The 17284-nt window shown below is 46.7% G+C and overlaps 1 protein-coding gene and 1 pseudogene across 1 annotated transcript; both read right to left on the reverse strand.

The window, feature by feature from the left end:
• Positions 1-4753: 4753 nt before the first annotated feature.
• On the reverse strand, positions 4754-5292 carry LOC121448749 (40S ribosomal protein S10-like). The gene has a single exon (XM_041652950.1). The coding sequence runs from the start codon at positions 5290-5292 to the stop codon at positions 4795-4797; it is 498 nt and encodes a 165-aa protein (XP_041508884.1). The 3' UTR covers positions 4754-4794.
• Positions 5293-7549: 2257 nt separating this feature from the next.
• LOC121448497 lies at positions 7550-12669 on the reverse strand (annotated as a pseudogene).
• Positions 12670-17284: the final 4615 nt, after the last annotated feature.

Below are 17284 nucleotides of genomic sequence, written 5' to 3' on the forward strand. Positions count from 1 at the left end.
CAACAAAACTGGAAAAATAAAAGTGTGTTTAATATGAACACTCTTAGGGCTGGGGGTAGAAGCAGGACGATTTCTGTGAGTCAAGCAGACTACAAGGTGAGTTCCAAAACAGCCAAGAAGAAACTCTCTCAAAAAAAAAAAAGGAAAAGAAAGAAAAAAAAAGAAAAGAAAAATAAGGCTGGGTTTTCAGGACAGCCAGGGCTACAAAAAGAAATCCTATCTCAAAAAAAAAAAAAATCAAACAAAACCAAAAGACAAGCTAGGCAGTGGTGGCGAACACCTTTAGTCCCAGCACTGGAGAGGTGGCGGCAGTTGGGTCTCTGAGTTCAAGGTCAGCCTGGTCCAAGGAGTGAGTTTCAGGACAGCCAGAGCATCTACTCAGAGAAACCCTGCCTCGAAAAAGCAAAGCAAAAAAGGACAAAAACAACAACAAAAATCAAAATATAAAAAAATGAGCGACCTGCCGTGATGGTGCGTGCCTTTAATCTCAACAATCCAGCGGCTGGAGTTGATCTGTCAGTTAAGGCCAGCCTAAGCTGCAGTGGACTCCAGTCTCAAAAATACAGAAATCAGGCTAGAGGTGGTGGGAGACACCTTTAATTTCAGGACTTGATTCAAATAGGCAGTCAGATCAAGGTCAGCGTGGTCTACAGAGTTCCTGGACAGCCAACGCTATGTAGAGAAACTTTGTCTCAAAAACAAAAATGTACACAAATCTGTAAGCATATGAATAAAATAAACAAAATAAGGGCTCCAAGACATGCTTGATCACGCCTGTAATAACAGCATCTGAAAGGCTGAGGCAGGAGGATTCCTATTTGTTCTAGGAGAACCTAGGATACAAAGACCCCACCTGCTGATGCTTCCACCTCCATCCACAGGCTAGGATTAAAGGCACTGGGCACTATGCCCACTTTTATAAAGCTGCCTACCACCCCTTCCTGACTACAGGCGGCTGCCACCTCACCCAGATTACCTATTAAATTGGGAAAACATCTGCTCACCGTAGACAGGACTCAAGCAGAAGACCAAAGTCAAGAATGTCCCTACCCAATTCTGGCTCATGAACCAGTTAACTGATCAGGCTCAGACAGAATTACATAGACCTAGGAGGGGCCAGAGGCCCAGGTTCAGATGAAGGTTTGAAACGCAGCCCCTCTCCATCCGTCTAGGAGAGAACCTGCACCAAAAAGCCCTGTCTAGTGAGGATCTTAGCACTAAAATGGTAATGGTTGTTAGTCTAAGAAGCCAAAGTTCAAACCAAGCGATTTTTGATTGCAGAAGCAGCTTGGTTGATCGAGCGCATGCCTAAGGCTCAACATACACGGGATATAGCAATTCGGATGTGCAAGCTAGGGAATCAGAAGTTCAATTCATGCCTCAGTTAAATAGGTTCAATGACGAGCATTTAATCCTAGCACTCCCGAGAATTACATTTGTTTGGATAGGCAAGTCTCCAGTGGGCATCTAGATTAATATGGACTGATTCGGGATCAAATGATCCTGCCGCCTGGGCCTAAACGACTCGTCTGCTACCACCTAAGTTCTTTTTCCTTTTTTTTTTTTTTTTTTTTTTTTTTTATTTTCGAGACAGGGTTTCTCTGTAGCTTTTGGTTCCTGTCCTGGAACTAGCTCTTCTACACCAGGCTGGCCTCGAACTCACAGAGACCCGCCTGCCTCTGCCTCCCGAGTGCTGGGATTAAAGGTGTGTGCCACCACCGCCCGGCCCACTAAGTTCTTTTTATTTTCTGGTTTTTCGGGTTTTTTCTGTGACTGCCCTAGCTGTCCTGGAACTAGCTGTGTACCATTGTACCAGACTGGTTTGACTTTCAAAGATTTGCCTGACTCGGCCTCCGTAGTTCTGGGATTAAAGGCACGACCGCCACTGCCGGGCTAAAGTGACTTACCAGAGTTGGACAGAAGAGAGAGGTCCGCAGCAGGGCCAGGAAGTGACTCCTGCCTCGAGGACTGTTTTCTGCGGTTCCTCTGTTGATCTGGCTCGCTGGAAACTCAGTATGTAGTCCAGTCTAAATTTAAACCCACAGCGAACAGCCAGCCAGCCTGCCTCGGGCTCCACGGGCTTCTGAAGTTTCCACGCCCCCGAAGCAAGTCCAGACCTCACTACAAACTGCTACCTGATTGGCTCTTTTAGTCTCCACCCACTTCATCTGAATTTGGTTTTTCCCCCAAAGAGCTTGCGTCTAGAGCCAGCCTTGACAGAACGCATTCTTTTTTTTTTCTTTTCTTTTTCTTTTGTTTATTTATTTATTTTGGTTTTTTGGTTATTTTGACACAGGGTTTCTCTGAAGCTTTGGAGCCTGAGCTGGAACTAGCCCTCGTAGACAAGACTGCCCGCCGCTGCTTCCTGAGTGTTGGGATTAAAGGCATGTGCCACCACCGCCAGACTCACAGAACACCTTCTGAACACCAGAGCCCGAGGCTGGGGGTCTCTGCGACTTTGACACAGCCTGCTTTAACTAAATATTGGCTTCCGGGCTCCAGCCAGGCCTACTTGATGAAACCCTGTCTTTAAAAAAAAAGGGGGGGGGGGAGGGACGGTGCCCATCTTTAATCTCTGTGCTCAGGAATCTGAGGGAGGAGGATCTCCATGTGCAAGCATGTGCGCATGCTCATACATGAGCAAAGGCACAGGCAGTGTTTGAACCTTATCTGTGTTCCCCAAAGGTAAAGAATTAAGATGGAAGCCGGGAGGTGGTGGTACAGGCACCAGGCACTCCGGAGGCAGAGGCCACGAGATCTCAGTGAGTTCAAGGCCAGCTTGTTTACAAAAGCTAGTTCCAGGACAGTCTCCAAAACTACAACAAAACCCTGTCTTGAAAAACAAAAACAAAAATAAATAAATAAATAGTAAAAGTTAAAAAATAAAAAGAAAGAAACAAAGAAAAGAAAAACAAAGCAGGGAGAGAGGAATGAAAGTAAGAATGAAAAGGAAGGAAGGAGGGAAGAAGGGAGGGAGGGAGGAAAAACGGAAGGCAAAAAGAAAAGGCAGCCAAGAAGTGGTGGTGCCCATCTTTAATCCAGGCAGAGGCAGGCAGATCTCAGTGAGTTTAAGGCCAGCCTTGTCTACAAAGCAAGGTCCAGGACAGACAGGACTCTTATACAAAGAAACCCTGTCTTGAAAAAAGCAGAAAAAAAGAAAAGGAAACACCTGCAGGCACAGTGACAGAGTATTTTGTTACATAGAGGGAAAAGAATCCAGGACCAACCAAGATACATACTGCTGGACCCTAGCGTCCAATCACAGAGGAGGAGGAGTTGCCCCAAGAGACAATCTCTCATATCACAGCTGATGTAAAAGCATGAGGATTTTATTATATTCATTCTGTCATGACAGTGTCTTCCAGCAGTTGGGAGGCTAGAAGACCCTGAATGTCTGATACATGTAGTAATAAGAGTGGCGGGGCTGCGTCCCCAACACCCCAGCCGCCTGCTAGCTTATGCCTGAAATAACAACACACAAACTGTATTCATTTAAACACTGCTTGGCCCTTTAGCTCTAGCACTTACAGGCTAATTCTCACATCCCGATCAACCCATCTCTAATAATCTGTGAGAACCGGTCTTACGGGGAAGATTCTAGCCTAGTCCATCCTGGGTCGGAGCTTCATGGCGTGTGTCTGCCTGGGAGCGGGGCATGGCGTCTCTCTCAGGCGTCTGCTCCCGAGAGGAGAGCTGTGGAGTCTGACCTCACTTCCTCTTCCTCCCAGCGTTCTGTTCTGTTTACTCCACCCACAGGGCCAAGCAGTTTCTTTATTGCTTAACCAATGAAATCAACAGATTGATATATGACACTCCCACATCAGATACAGGCTATTTTTAAAGGGAAAAACCACAGAAGGAAGGGGCGTCTGAGGGTTGTTCTTTGACTATTATAATCATAATAGTCAATAGCTTATTCAAAAAGGCTATTACCGATAATTGGCTGGAGAGTGGTTGCCAGATCAGATGAGGTAACTTTAAAACCAGTATTCCAGAGCCAGAGGCAGGAGGATCTCTGAGTTAGAGACCAGCCTGGTCTACAAAGTTCGTTCAGGGACAGAACATAATAAGAACGTGTCTCAAAAACAAAGAAAACAAATTAACAAAAACAAAGTGGGGTGGGGCTGGAGAGATGGTCCATTCACTAAGAACTCTTGGTTGCTCTTCCATAGGAACTGAGTTCAATTCTCAGCACCAACATAGCAGCTAACAACCATATGAAATGCCAGTTTCAAGTTCTTTTTTGAGCCGGGCGGTAGTGGCACACACCTTTAATCCCAGCACTCAGGAGGCAGAGGCAGATGGACCTCTGTGAGTTCGAGACCAGCCTGGTCTACAAGAGCTAGTTCCAGGACAGGCTCCAAAACCACAGAGAAACCCTGTCTCGAAAAACCAAAAAAAAAAAAAAAAAAATCAAGTTCTTTTTGGTATTGTGGACATTAGGCATGAACACGGCATCCATACACATTAAATAAAGAAAAGGTTTTAAAACCACAAAATAAACTAAAAAAATGTATTACATTTTATGTAGATGATGTTTTGCATGCTTGTTTGTATGTGACCCCATGCTTGTCCGGTGCCCTCTGAGGTCAGAAGAGGGTGTCAGGTTCCCTGGAACTGGACTTATTAATGTTTGTGGGTGCTGGGATCAAACCTGGGTCCTCTGCAAGAACAAGTGTCTTTAACCAATGTTGTCGTTCATTCTTTCTTTCTTTCTTTTTTTTTTGTTTTTGTTTTGTTTTTTTTTTTTGGACACTTTTCTTTAAAGTTTATTCCAAACAACAGTCTTCAAGCTCACTGTGGTGGCTGACCACGTCCACGACCAAAGCCTCCTCTAAACTGGAACTCGGTGGCTGAGCCAGCCCCGGCCTCGGCTTTCTTGTCAGCACCAGGAGGCACAGCACTCCTTCTGTAGGTGTCTCGGTCCGCCTCCCCTCTTGTGAATCTTGCCGGGCGCTCACCCTCTGGCCCTTTGGGCCGAGGCCTGCCAGTTTCGGGACGGCTGCGGCGCAGGGTGGCAGGCACGATCTCCGGAGGTAGGTGGAGATAATCGTGGAGATACTGGATGCCCTCATTCGTAAGGTACCAATAGAAGTGTCTCCAGACAAACTGCTCCTTCACGTAGCCTCGAGACTTCAGAGACTGAATGGCCTTCATGACATGAAGGTTGGGCACATTCTTGTCAGCCAGCTCGGGGTGTTTGGGCATATGGACATCCTTCTTGGCAACCATCACTCCTTCCTTAAAAAGGAGCTCATAGATGGCAATCCGGTTCTTCTTGGGCATCAACATCGCGGCAGCTGCAGGGTCCGGGACTGAGGCTGGAAAGGAAGGGCTCTTTCTTTCTTTCTTTCTTTTGGTGTTTCCCATCTCAAAAACCAAATAACTGAAAAGTGAAGCCACAGTCTGTTCTTCTGTTTTCTAGACCCTGATGCAGCACAGGAAATGCCCTGTGTCACACAGGCATCAGCCTCTCCTGCTGAGAATGGATCTTTCCAGATGCACAGTCTTGTTTTCACTCTCCCTGAATTGAGGTCTCAAGACATCGACTCAGGAAGCTGAGGGCTGAACTGGGGTAGGGGATGAGTCCAGCACTACCATGCTAGAAAACCAGGCAAGCGGGATAGAGAGAGGCTGGGATGTGTTTTCCTCCACAGGAAATATGTCTGAGATAAAGGGATAGACACAGGAAAGGAATGGGGACACTGAAGAAAGGGGGTCTCACACCTGCACTATGGCCAGGGCTTGTAGGAATAAGCACCAGCCGCTGTAATTCTCTATGGCTGTTTTGTGCTCATGGGTAATGAGAGATACGGAGCGTGGTGAGGGACAGTCGGGAAAGCATTATGAACAGGGACAAAGGATGAACCGAAGCAGAGATCAGTGAGTTTAGCAGACCCCCAAGCCCCAGGCTGATGTGGTCTCTTGTCAGCTCCGATGCTTGTGAAGTAGGTCATGAATGAGCTTCAGATTTCACTGCATCCCTAACTTCTGCCATTTCGGGAAGGCACGTTTGTACAAACAGTTCCTTGAACCATCCAGGACCCCATGAGGATGTGCTGGGTGGGTGTTCAGGAGCATGGTCAGTCATCCCTGGGACTGGAAAGTAGTAGTTGAAAAGGGAAGCTGTGGCTGTAGAAATGGTTAAAAGCACGAGCTGCTCCTGCAGAAGGACCCAGGTTTGCTTGGAGCACCCACGTGGCAGCTGGCAATCATCTGTAACTCAGTTCCAGGGGCAACACCCTCTTTGTAGCTTAATAAAAAATGATCAGGAGACAGGCTCTCTTTAGGTTTCCTTGGATGATTTGAACTTTGTAGCCCAAGAAATTTGCGGCCCTCCTATCCTAGGCTTCAAGTAGCTAGTACTACAAGCTGGTACCACCTAGCCTGCTAACCTGACATGTTTTCCTTCCTTCGTCTCTCCTTCCTTTCTTCCTTCTTTCTTTCCACTTCCTCTTCCTTTCCCTTTCTCTCCCTCCCACATCGTATATCTTGTTTCACATCTGGCCAAGTTGACAGTCAGCATTAACCACTCCATCTGTGATATTGAATAAGAAAAGAATGGATGTTGGATAAGTGTTTACATTTGTAGACACCGTCCTGTTCTACCAATAAGTGAAGAAACTGCAGGGTCTGGGCTCGTGGACACTGCAGCAGACTTTATGGAATGTACTAGCAGGAGGTGTTGTCAAGAATCCCAACAGTCTTGATGCTGTGGCAGTAGACTTGAGAGTTAGAGGCAAGTCTAGGCTAGAGAGTGAGACCCAGTTTCAAAAAAAAAAAATCGGAGAACCAAGACCCTACTACCCTGTCTTTCATCCCAGCACTCGGAAGGCAGAGACAGGCAGACGTCTGTGAGTTAGAGATAGCCTGGTCTACAAGTGCTAGTTCCAAGACAGGCTCCAAAACTACAGAGAAACCAAAAAAAAAAAAAAAAAAAACAAATAGCCGGGCGGTGGTGGCTCACGCCTTTAATCCCAGCACTTGGGAGGCAGAGACAGGCGGATCTCTGTGAGTTTGAGACCAGTCTGGTCTACAAGAGCTAGTTCCAGGACAGGCTCCAAAACCACAGAGAAACCCTGTCTCGAAAAACCAAAAAAATAAATAAATAAATAAATAAACAAAAAATAAATAAAAACAAATAAAAAACACCATACAAAAAAACAAACCAAACCACAATTCAAGATCTTTGATTGGCTAACACCTATAAGCTCATCAGTTTCAAGGAAGAAGGGGAGCTGTCACTCAAAACATAACCAACTTATGATTTGCTGTGTAGTGGAGGTGCACACCTTTAATGCTGGCACTTGGAAGGCAGAGGCAGGCAGATGTCTAATTTCCAGGTCAGCATTCTTTACATACTGAATTTCAGGACAACCAGGGTTATGTAGAGACCATGGCAAAAAAAAAAAATTAAAATTGTCAAAACTCTGCAGTGGTCATTCAAAAGACTGAAGCAGAATTGGTGGAGCCTCCTGTCCTTGTGACAGAGAGGGAATACAACCTTGGTTTCCCCAGAAAGTATAGGAAAGTTTCAGACACTATCAGCTCAGCTGACGTCCTTTGGAGAAGAAATATGGGGCTCATGAACAGAGAGCATCATGACTCCTTAGGGAAGTGAATTGTATCCAAGCCGTGAAAGCTCATGAGAGTACCAGCTGCGGCAATTTGGAGTGTTAGAAGGAAGCAAGGCAAGGAATGTATCTCTGACACCATAGTGACCACTACCTGGTATGTTTTCAGATTTGTCCCCATACAGATGGTCCCCAGGAAACAGAGTACCAGAGTCTATTGCCCTTGAACCTACAAGTTCATTCACAACACAAGTGAATGTTAATGAGAGCAGGACTCAGAGAGACAGGCTGGCTCTAATGGAGGAAGGAAGCTGAGGCAGGAGGATTGCAAGTTCAAGGCCTGACTGGAATACAGAATAAATTCTGGACCACTCTCTACGGAAAGCCGAAGAGACCCCTGTTATAGCCTTTATTTGAAAGGAGTGCACCACTGCGCCTGGCTAACAACTACAAGATGGCTCAGTGGTTAGGGAGCCTGTGTTCTTGCAGACGACCAGGGTTTGATTCCCAGCACCCACCCAGGAGCTCACAACCACATGTAACTCCAGTTTGAGGCAATGACACCCTCTTCTGGATTCCCAGGTACTGCATGAACGTGATACAGAGACAAGCAGGAAAAACACTCATGTGCAGTGAACATACTTTTCAGAAACAGATACACACAGTCTTTAGAACACATCAGAATTTATTAAATAACAATAAATCTGCATATAACATGAATTTTGTTGTCTATAACTCACTAAGTACTATGATCTCACTTGATAATCATAGCCACTAACAAGCCAAAAATTGTTCCAAGGTTAATCACGCATTAACTTCAGACAATGAAATGCAGGCTACCGTGGAGCTAAGGGTGAAAGAAGTGGAGATGCCAGGCTTGGTGGGGCAGGATCCTTCCAGCACTGAGAGGCAGAGGCAGGCCATGGTTTTCTGTGAGCTAAGACTAGCCTGGTTGCAAACCAGGTTACAGGACTACCAAAAGAGACAATCTCAAACACCAACAACTACAAAATTAAAGAGGAGGCTGTAGATGTAGCTTAGTGGTAGAATGTACATTGCTTGCCTGGTAAACAAGAAGCTATATGTTCAGGCCAGGGATTTGGTTCTCTAGGTAGACACTGACAACCAAGATCAATTCTGGGTTCCTATAGAACTAACTCCTACAAATTGGTTCAGGACCCCCCAACACATCAACAATAACTATTGTACATGTAAACACACACTATGGAAATGAAAACCTATGGGCTTCTTTTTCCCAGAAAAGGGGCCATAAAGCCTCTGATTCCATGAGCCTCTTGTTAAGGAGAATCGACCAGAGTAGAATAGAAGATGGCTGACCTTTTCCACAGCCTTGTTTGGAGATACACAACATGCAGCACGCCGTACATTCACACACACACCCCAATTCCAGAAGTCCATCCGTCATGGTATAGTGTTGTATGCAATCCAGAGACAGAGTTGGGAGCTCACTCCAAGCGATGGTCTAATGACACAGGACATTACCATGGCCCAATGCTAAAAGTCCCTCTTTATCTGATGCAGGCAGGGCCGAAGTTTTCAGTGGTCTGGAGTTGGTAGCAATGCCATAAAAGCTGATTTTCTGCTAGGTAAACATCTACTTGCCCTGCTTCCATTAATAAACTCATAGGTGACAGGATTTAGGAGTGTAAATACATGACTTACCATGTATGTCACAGTAACGCTGGGTGGCTGTTGACTCACAGACAAGACATTCATCCAGCCTCCGCAAGACAAGCCAATTGTTAAATGATTTTAGGTCTATGGGTTATAATGATTTAGCCTGCATGTATGTTTATGCACCACATGTGTGTCTCATGCCCCGGAGGCCAGAAGAAGTCATCTGATCCTCTATAACTAGAGTTATGGATGATCCCACATCAGAGGTGATGTGGGAGTGTCATATATCAATCTGTTGATTTCATTGGTTGAGCAATAAAGAAACTGCTTGGCCCTCATAGGTTAAAACATAGGTGGGAGGAGTAAACAGGACAGAATGCTGGGAGAAAGAAGCTGAGAGAGGAGTAGCCATGATTCTCCCACTCCAGGCAGATGCAGGTTAAGATCATTCCTGGTAAGCCAGCTCGTGGGCTACAGCAGATTATTAGAAATGGGCTAGTCCAGGTGCGAGAGCTATCCTAGAAGAGGCTAGATAGAAATGGGCCAAGCGGTGTTTAAAAGAATACAGTTTCCGTGTAATTATTTCGAGTAAAGCTAGCTGTGGGGGCGGCCGGGTGCCGGGGACGCAGCCCGCCGCTTCTTATTTCAACACAGAGGCATGAGGAAAATCAAACCAGGTCCTATGCAAGAATAGGAAGTGCTCTAAATGGATGAGCCAACTCTCTAGCCCCACAAACGGCAGATATAAAAAGCTACTATTTTCCTGAGGAATTCAAGGCACAGCCACAGAATTCTTAAAAGACAGATACAATTCTATGGTTGTTTAAAAGTTCTCCCCTTAACTCTATTTATTTATTTTGTATACAATATTCTGTCTGTGTGCATGTCTGCAGGCCAGAAGAGGGCACCAGACCTCTTTACTGAGCCACCATGTGGTTGTCGGGAATTGAACTCAGGACCTTTGGAAGAGCAGACAATGCTCTTAACCACTGAGCCATCTTTCCAGCCCCTCCCCTTATCTCTACACACTCCAAACAAGGCTGGACAACCACCTCAAAGTTCTGGGGACAGATCATCACACCCAGGGATGAAGACTACCGTTGACCCTTCAGATCTCAAGGTTATCTCATGATCTCTCAACTCCCTCAAGAAATTCCCCGAAAAATGGTTTCCACAGAAGTTAAACCACATAAGCTGGGTACAGCACCTCAGGGAGGACAGGATGGCACGGAGTTGGCAGTCCAACAAATGGCAGTTCTCCAAGTCCAGAGATAGCAGAGTAGATGCAGATTTTCGCAGCACAGTTTGCAGGGGCTCTGGGCTAAAATGAGTCAGTTGGACCCTTTTCACACTCAGATGTTTTAGCTGGCTTGTGCACGGGAATTCTGACATATGGCCCAGGCTGATTTTGATAGCCAACAGTCAGTCAGAAACAGGTTCTCTAAGGGCGTTTTTAGCCACCTACAAGAAAACAAGAAGACAGATTTGGGAATATGCATGTGGTCCAAGATCCTTTTAATCACACAAGGAAAGTCAGTAGCCACCATGCTCCATGACAGAGTCTGCTCAATCTAATCTGTTCTGAGGCCTTTCACCATCACGGTAGGATCAGCTCAACCCAAGACAGCAATTCCCTTCCACACAGGAAGGACCAAGGCAGGCAGGATCTGCCTATGGGTTCACAGACCTGCCTCTTCACAGCACTTCACCCCGACCCCAATTCTCAACTGGGACATCACACTTCCCATATCCTCACCCTCTGACATCCAAACAAAGCCAGGTATGGTGGTCCACACCTGTGCTACTCCTAGGGCGCTGAGACAAGAGGGGGGCTGAGGGGAGTACTGGACAATCCTGTTCCCAATCTGGACCACAGACAACTCATCTCCAAACCCAGCCTGTCCTAGATGGAGAGCTGGAAGCAAGCTGAGCAGAGCTCAGTGAACAGAGTCCCCCCTACACGGCCCTCCTCCTTTTCCTTTTTCCCATACACCTTAGACACTTGCTAAGAAAGAAATCAGACCCCATTCTTACTAGATCTCATTCCTGAGAGGCTTCCTAGCATGGTACCTCTTTCTAAACCACCAACCACAGCTCAGCCCTACTCCTTTGGATTAGTAGCTATGTGAGACCCTGCTCCAGGACAGCAGACTCAAAACAATGCTCTGATATTCTCATGCTCTGGCAAGGATAATCTACCAGGGCTACAGAGAGTAGGTGGTCGCTAATGTCTAAAGGAACAGGCTTTGGCTGACACCCCTTCCTTACCAGAAGAGCTCCTCCAGGTGATCCTCTGGGAAGAAGACATGATGCAGATGCAGGCACTGGAGGTGCTTCAGTTTGAGAAACTGCGAGGTGAAGTGGGTGATGAACAGCTGCTTCTCCACTGGCGTGATATAGGCAAGCAGCCAGAAGCAGGAGAGGAGGAGATTGCGCAGGTACCTCATACGACCCAGGTAAGGGGAGAAGTTAAGCAGGCAGGTAAGATCATTCATGTAATACAAACGCAGTTCCTGAACAGAGTTCAGGTCCAATGTCTCCAAGACATCTTTATGGTAACAAGTGGCCATGGACCAGACCTCTAGCTTGTTACAGCACAGACATAGACCTTCTCTCCAAGCCACCCAAGCAATGACAAAGTACTCCAAGGACTTTAATGGGCATTCCTGCAGCACCAGGTCTATAACCACCTTCACCTGCGGCTTCACCTCTGTTTCTGAAAGACACACCGCTGCTTGGTTCTCACTGTAGTCAGGAGCCTTGAACACAGACCACAGATCCCACATCCTCAAAGGCATAATCCGTAGATCCAGCACTTTGAGTCTGCACCTCCTGGGGTAGAGCAGGGAAGAGCATCAGCATGGAGGCTTTAACCACTGCCCTATTCCCACTCCCTTCTCCTTAAGTCCAGCCAGTCCCACTCTAGTGCCTGTGTGCACAGTGACTGGGTCTTCCAGTCTCAGCTGATTCATGAGTCCTGAAGAACCCAGAGCCCTTTCCCAGAGGGCTCAGCAATGGCCAAAGCCTCTGGAGTTCTCAAAGTTGGTCCCCCAACACTTCTACCTCACTATAAGTCTACTCTTTTACCCTGATTCTACCTGTCCCCAGCTGTCTCTGCTTTTTAATTCCCAAGGCCTTCCTTCAGGGCATCCAGGTCTACTCACCTGTGAGGAACCTTCTGGCAAAGCATGCTATCAAGCCCAAACAGGATAATCTCTAAGATTCTCCTGTAGAAATCATTTCTCTTGATCATGGCTCCTAGTGGGAGGCAGGGGAAGGGCCAGGCCTGCACCATTGCCTTCACAATGCTAGTCTTTTCCTTTTTGCAGGCCTTTTTGAACAGTGATGGGAAAAAAACTGAGGGTATATTGTCCAGATTAGAGATTGCCACAGTCTTGCTCCTCAGGAGGCTGTTCTCCGCCAGGTCCTGGAGTGTGAGTGGGGACTTGAAGCTCATCCTGATGAATCTTCAGTAAGAAGGTTCCTGGAGCAACATTTAGAAAGATACTCTTTCAGTCAGGCAGTGGTGGCACACACCTCCTTTAACCCATCACTCAGGAGGCAGAGGCAGGCAGACCTCTGAGTTTGAGACCAGCCTGGTCTACAGAGCCAGTTTCAGGACACGCTCCCCAGCTACAAAGAAACCCTGTCTCGAAATATCAAAAAAAAAAATAAAAGTAAAAAAGAATGAAGCCCATCCTATGAAAGGAGTGCTGAGACACTATTCTCATCCATGAGGGGAGCTAACCCTGGGACAGTCACTGCTCTGAGAATGGCACAGACCTCAATTTAACTCACTCCACTCAATGCTCCAATGGACCACAAACCCTTCGAACTTCCTGCTGGTCCCAGGAGAATGGTCTCTCGAGCATCCACGGCCACAGCTCATCTCATGACCACCCATTTCCAGTTTGTGCGCTGCATTTCATGTCCAGTGAGAAGTGAGTCCTGCACATCCTAGAAGCTAAACTCGAGCTTCGGGGAAATGTGTGTCCTTCAATACCCCATAGGGCCAGGAGTGCTGGCATGCAGGTGCCGTCCCTGCACTCAGGAGGCAGGGAAGAGGGGGTAGCAATAACTTAGAGGGAATCCGTGGTAAGAGCTAAGAGAGTTATGACAGGCCTGTCAGCCCTTGAAAGTAGAATAATCAGGGGTTTGATGCCAGCCTTGGCTACATAGAAAATTGGATGTTAGTTGGACTTACATCAGATCCAGTCTTAAACAAGAAATATCAGCCAGGGCCGGGAGATGGTGTCACATGCCTTTAATCCAAGCACTTAGGAGGCAGAGGCAGGTGGATCTCTGTGAGTTTGAAGCCAGCTTTCCAGAGTTCTAGGACAGCCAGGTTTACAGAGAAACCCTGTCTCTAAAAATATAAATACTCTTCCTATTTTCAACTCATAAATAGAAAGCATTATGAATCTATACCCAGGCTCCGGGAATGCTCACCTTCCCTGATGCCTATGCTCAGACACCCTGGGGTCTGCTGGCAAACAATGCTGCAGGCTGAGAACTCCTTACTGCAATGACATCAGCATTCTAAAATGCAACCACCGCATCCACACTGGAATTTCCGTGTCAGCATCAGAATTTTGGCTTCTGTGTTGAGACAAGGTCTTCCTATGCAGCCTTGGCTGGCCTCAACTCACTATTTAGGCTGGATAGCTGGCTCAGTGGTGAAGAGACCATGTTGTTCTACTAAAGGGTTTGGGCTCAGTTTCCCAGTACCCACCTGGTGCCTCACACCATCCTTAATTCCAGTTATGAAGCTCTAATGCCTACCTCAGAGCACCGAACACGCATGTGCTGCATATAAACACACACATGCAGGCAAAACACTCACACATAAAATGAATATCTTTTAAAAAAAATTTAATGTGTAGACCAGGCTGGCCTCCAATTCACACAGATCTACCTGGCTCTCTGCCTGAGTGCCGAGATTAAAGGTGTATTCCACCAAGCCTGGGCAACAAGTTTTTGGGTTGTTTGTTTGTTTATTTTTGATATTTGTTTTTTGAGACAGGGTTTCTCTGTAGCATTGGAGACTGTTCTGGATCTAGCTCTTATAGACCAGGTTGGTCTCGAATGCACAGAGATCTGCCTGCCTCTGCCTCCCGAGTGCTTGGATAAAGGCGCATGCCACCACTGTCTGGCTTGTTTTGATTTTTAAGACAGGGTTTTTCTGTGAAACAGTCCTGGTTGTCCTGGAACTCACTCTGTAGACCAGGCTGGCCTCAAACTCAGCCCCTCTCCAACCTTCTAGGAGGGAACCTGCACCAAAAAGCCTGTCTAGTGAGGATCTTAAAACTAAAATGGTAATGGTTGTGAGTCTAAGAAGCCAAAGTTCAAAACAAGCAATCTTTGATTGCTGTAGCAGTTTGGTTGGTTGAGGGCACGCCTTAAGGCTCAGCATAAAGAGGAAATAGCAACTAGGAAGTGGAAGCTAGGGAATCAGAAGTTCAATTCATTCCTCATTTAAATAGGTTCAATGACTCAGCATTTAATCCTAGGACTCTTGAGAATTACAAGTGTTTGGATAATCAAGTCTCCATTGGGCATCTAGATTAATATGGAATGATTCCGGTTCAACGATCCTATGGCCTTGACCTCAGTGACTAGGTAAAATCATGGTCTGCTACCACTAAGTACTTTTTTTTCCTCTTTAGTGTTTTATTATTATTTTTATTTATTTATTTAGGTTCTTCGAGACTGGGTTTCTCTGTAGCTTTGGAGCCTGTCCTGGAACTAGCTCTTGTAGACCAGGATTGCCTCGAACTCAGAGATCCGCCTGGCTCTTCCTCCCAAGTGCTGGGATTAAAGGCGTGCGCCACCACTGCCCACAGGCTTTTCAGTTTTCAAGACAGCGTTTTTCCTGTGACCGCCACAGCTGTCCTGGAACCTGTGTACCAGGCTGGCCTCAAACTCAAAAGATTTGCCTGCCTCTGCCTCCCGAGTTCTGGGATTAAAGGCACGACTGCCACTGCCGGGCTAAAGTGACTTACCAGAGTTGGACAGAAGAGAGAGGTCCGCAGTAGGGCCAAGAAGTGGCTCCGGTCTCCAGGACTGTCTTCTTCGGTTCCTCTGTTGACCTGGCTGGCTGGAAACTCAGTACATGGTCAAGACTAACTTCAAACTCACAGCGACCACCCCACCAGGCTAGTGCACTCCAAGGGCTGCCGAAGTTTCCACAGAACGTTCTACTTCCACTACCCCTAAGGAAGCCCAGACCCCACTACAAACCGCCACCTGATTGGCTGTTTCAGGCTCCACCTACTTCATTGGGATTTTTGATTTTCTCTAGCGTCTACAGGTGACTATGGCAGAACACCTTCTTAACAGTAGCTCACGAGGCTGAGGCAGATGGGTCTCTGCGACTTTGACCCCAGTGTGGTCTAACTAAATATTAACTTCCAGGCTCCAGCCGGGCGGTGGTGGCGCACGCCTTTAATCCCAGCACTTGGGAGGCAGAGGCAGGCGGATCTCTGTGAGTTCGAGACCAGCCTGGTCTACAAGAGGTAGTTCCAGGACAGGCTCCAAAACCACAGAGAAACCCTGTCTCGAAAAACAAAAACAAAACAAAACAAAAAAAAACTTCCAGGCTCCAACCAGGCGGACTTGATGAAACCCTGTCGTTAAAAAAATGGTGGGTCAGGACAGTGCCCATCTTTAATCTCTGGGCTCAGGAAGCAGAGGCAGTAGGATCTCCGTGAGCAAGCGTGTGCCCGTGTGTGTATGCGCGCACACGCACACACAGTGTTTGAATCTGATCGGTATTCCCCAAAGATAAAGAATTAAGATGAAAGCTGGGCAGTGGTGGTGGAGGCAAGCAGATCTCTGTGAGTTCCAGGCCGGCCTGGTCTACAAGAGCTAGTTCCAGGACAGGAACCAAAAAGCTATGGAGAAACCCTGTCTCGAAAATAAAAAAAAAAAAAAAAACAAAACACACAACAACAACAACAACAAAGATACTCCACAGTGAGGCAGCCTAAGGAGGACAGCCTGATCCTGTCCACAGAAAACATTAGCAAGGCTTTACCAGTGCCATTGCGGTTTTTCTCTTTATTTGTGTTACTGACACAAGGCTTTGGTATGAGCAATCCAGGTTGGTGTGGGACTTGCTATGTAGACCAGGCTGGCCCTGAGAGGTGAGTTTCAGCCTGTCCAGTGCTGGCTAACAGAGCAGAAACACCACAGCTGGCAACCTAGATTTTAGGAGCCATGCTTTATCACCCCAGGTTTGTTTGTTTTATGTTGTTGTTTTGTTTGTTTGTTTTGGGTTTTACAAGACAGGGTTTCTCTGTAGCTTTGGAAGCCTGTCCTGGAACTAGCTCTTTTTTTTGTTTTGTTTTGTTTTGTTTTGTTTTGAGACAGGGTTTCTCTGTGGCTTTGGAGCCTGTCCTGGAACTAGCTCTTGTAGACCAGGTTGGCCTCCAACTCACAAAGATCCACCTGCCTCTGCTGGGATTAAAGGCGTGAACCACCACCGCCCAGTCACACCAGTTTTTGTAGAAGCTGGGTGTCAAATTGGAACTCATTCTGTAACCTAGACTGGCCTTGAACTCACTGAGAACCAAGTGTGTCAGCTTCCTGAGTGCCCGGATTAAAGGTTTGCACCACCACCTCCAGGATACATTCCCTTTTAAAAGGTAGGCCTTGTCCACCTCCTATTTCTCTCTCTCTCTCTCTCTCTCTCTCTCTTTCTCTCTCTCTCTCTCTCTTTCTCTCTCTCTCTCTCTCTCTCTTTCTCTCTCTCTCTCTCTCCCTCCCTCCCCCCCCTTTCCTTCCTTCCTTCCATTTCCTCCTCTTCCCCATACTCCCCACATTGTATCTCTGGTTCTACATCTTGTCAAGTTGATAGTCAGCATTAACCATTACATCTGTGATATTGAATAAGAAAAGAATGGATGTTGGGTAATTGCCTACATTTGTAGACACTGTCCTGTTCTACCAACAAGTGATAGAAACTGCAGGGGCTGGACTTGTGGACAGTGCAGCAGACTTTATGGAATGTACTAGCAGGAGGTGTTGTCAAGAATCCCAACAGTCTTGATGCTGAGGCAGTAGAATTGAGA

The sequence above is a fragment of the Microtus oregoni genome, unplaced genomic scaffold (assembly GCF_018167655.1).
Source record: "Microtus oregoni isolate MIOR12 unplaced genomic scaffold, Mior012 000005F_ref0000423, whole genome shotgun sequence".
NCBI lineage: Eukaryota > Metazoa > Chordata > Mammalia > Rodentia > Cricetidae > Microtus > Microtus oregoni.

What these genes read in the sequence shown, in the direction of transcription:
- LOC121448749 (XM_041652950.1), bottom strand. Translation starts at nt 5,292, where the DNA reads ATGTTGATGCCCAAGAAGAACCGGATTGCCATCTATGAGCTCCTTTTT.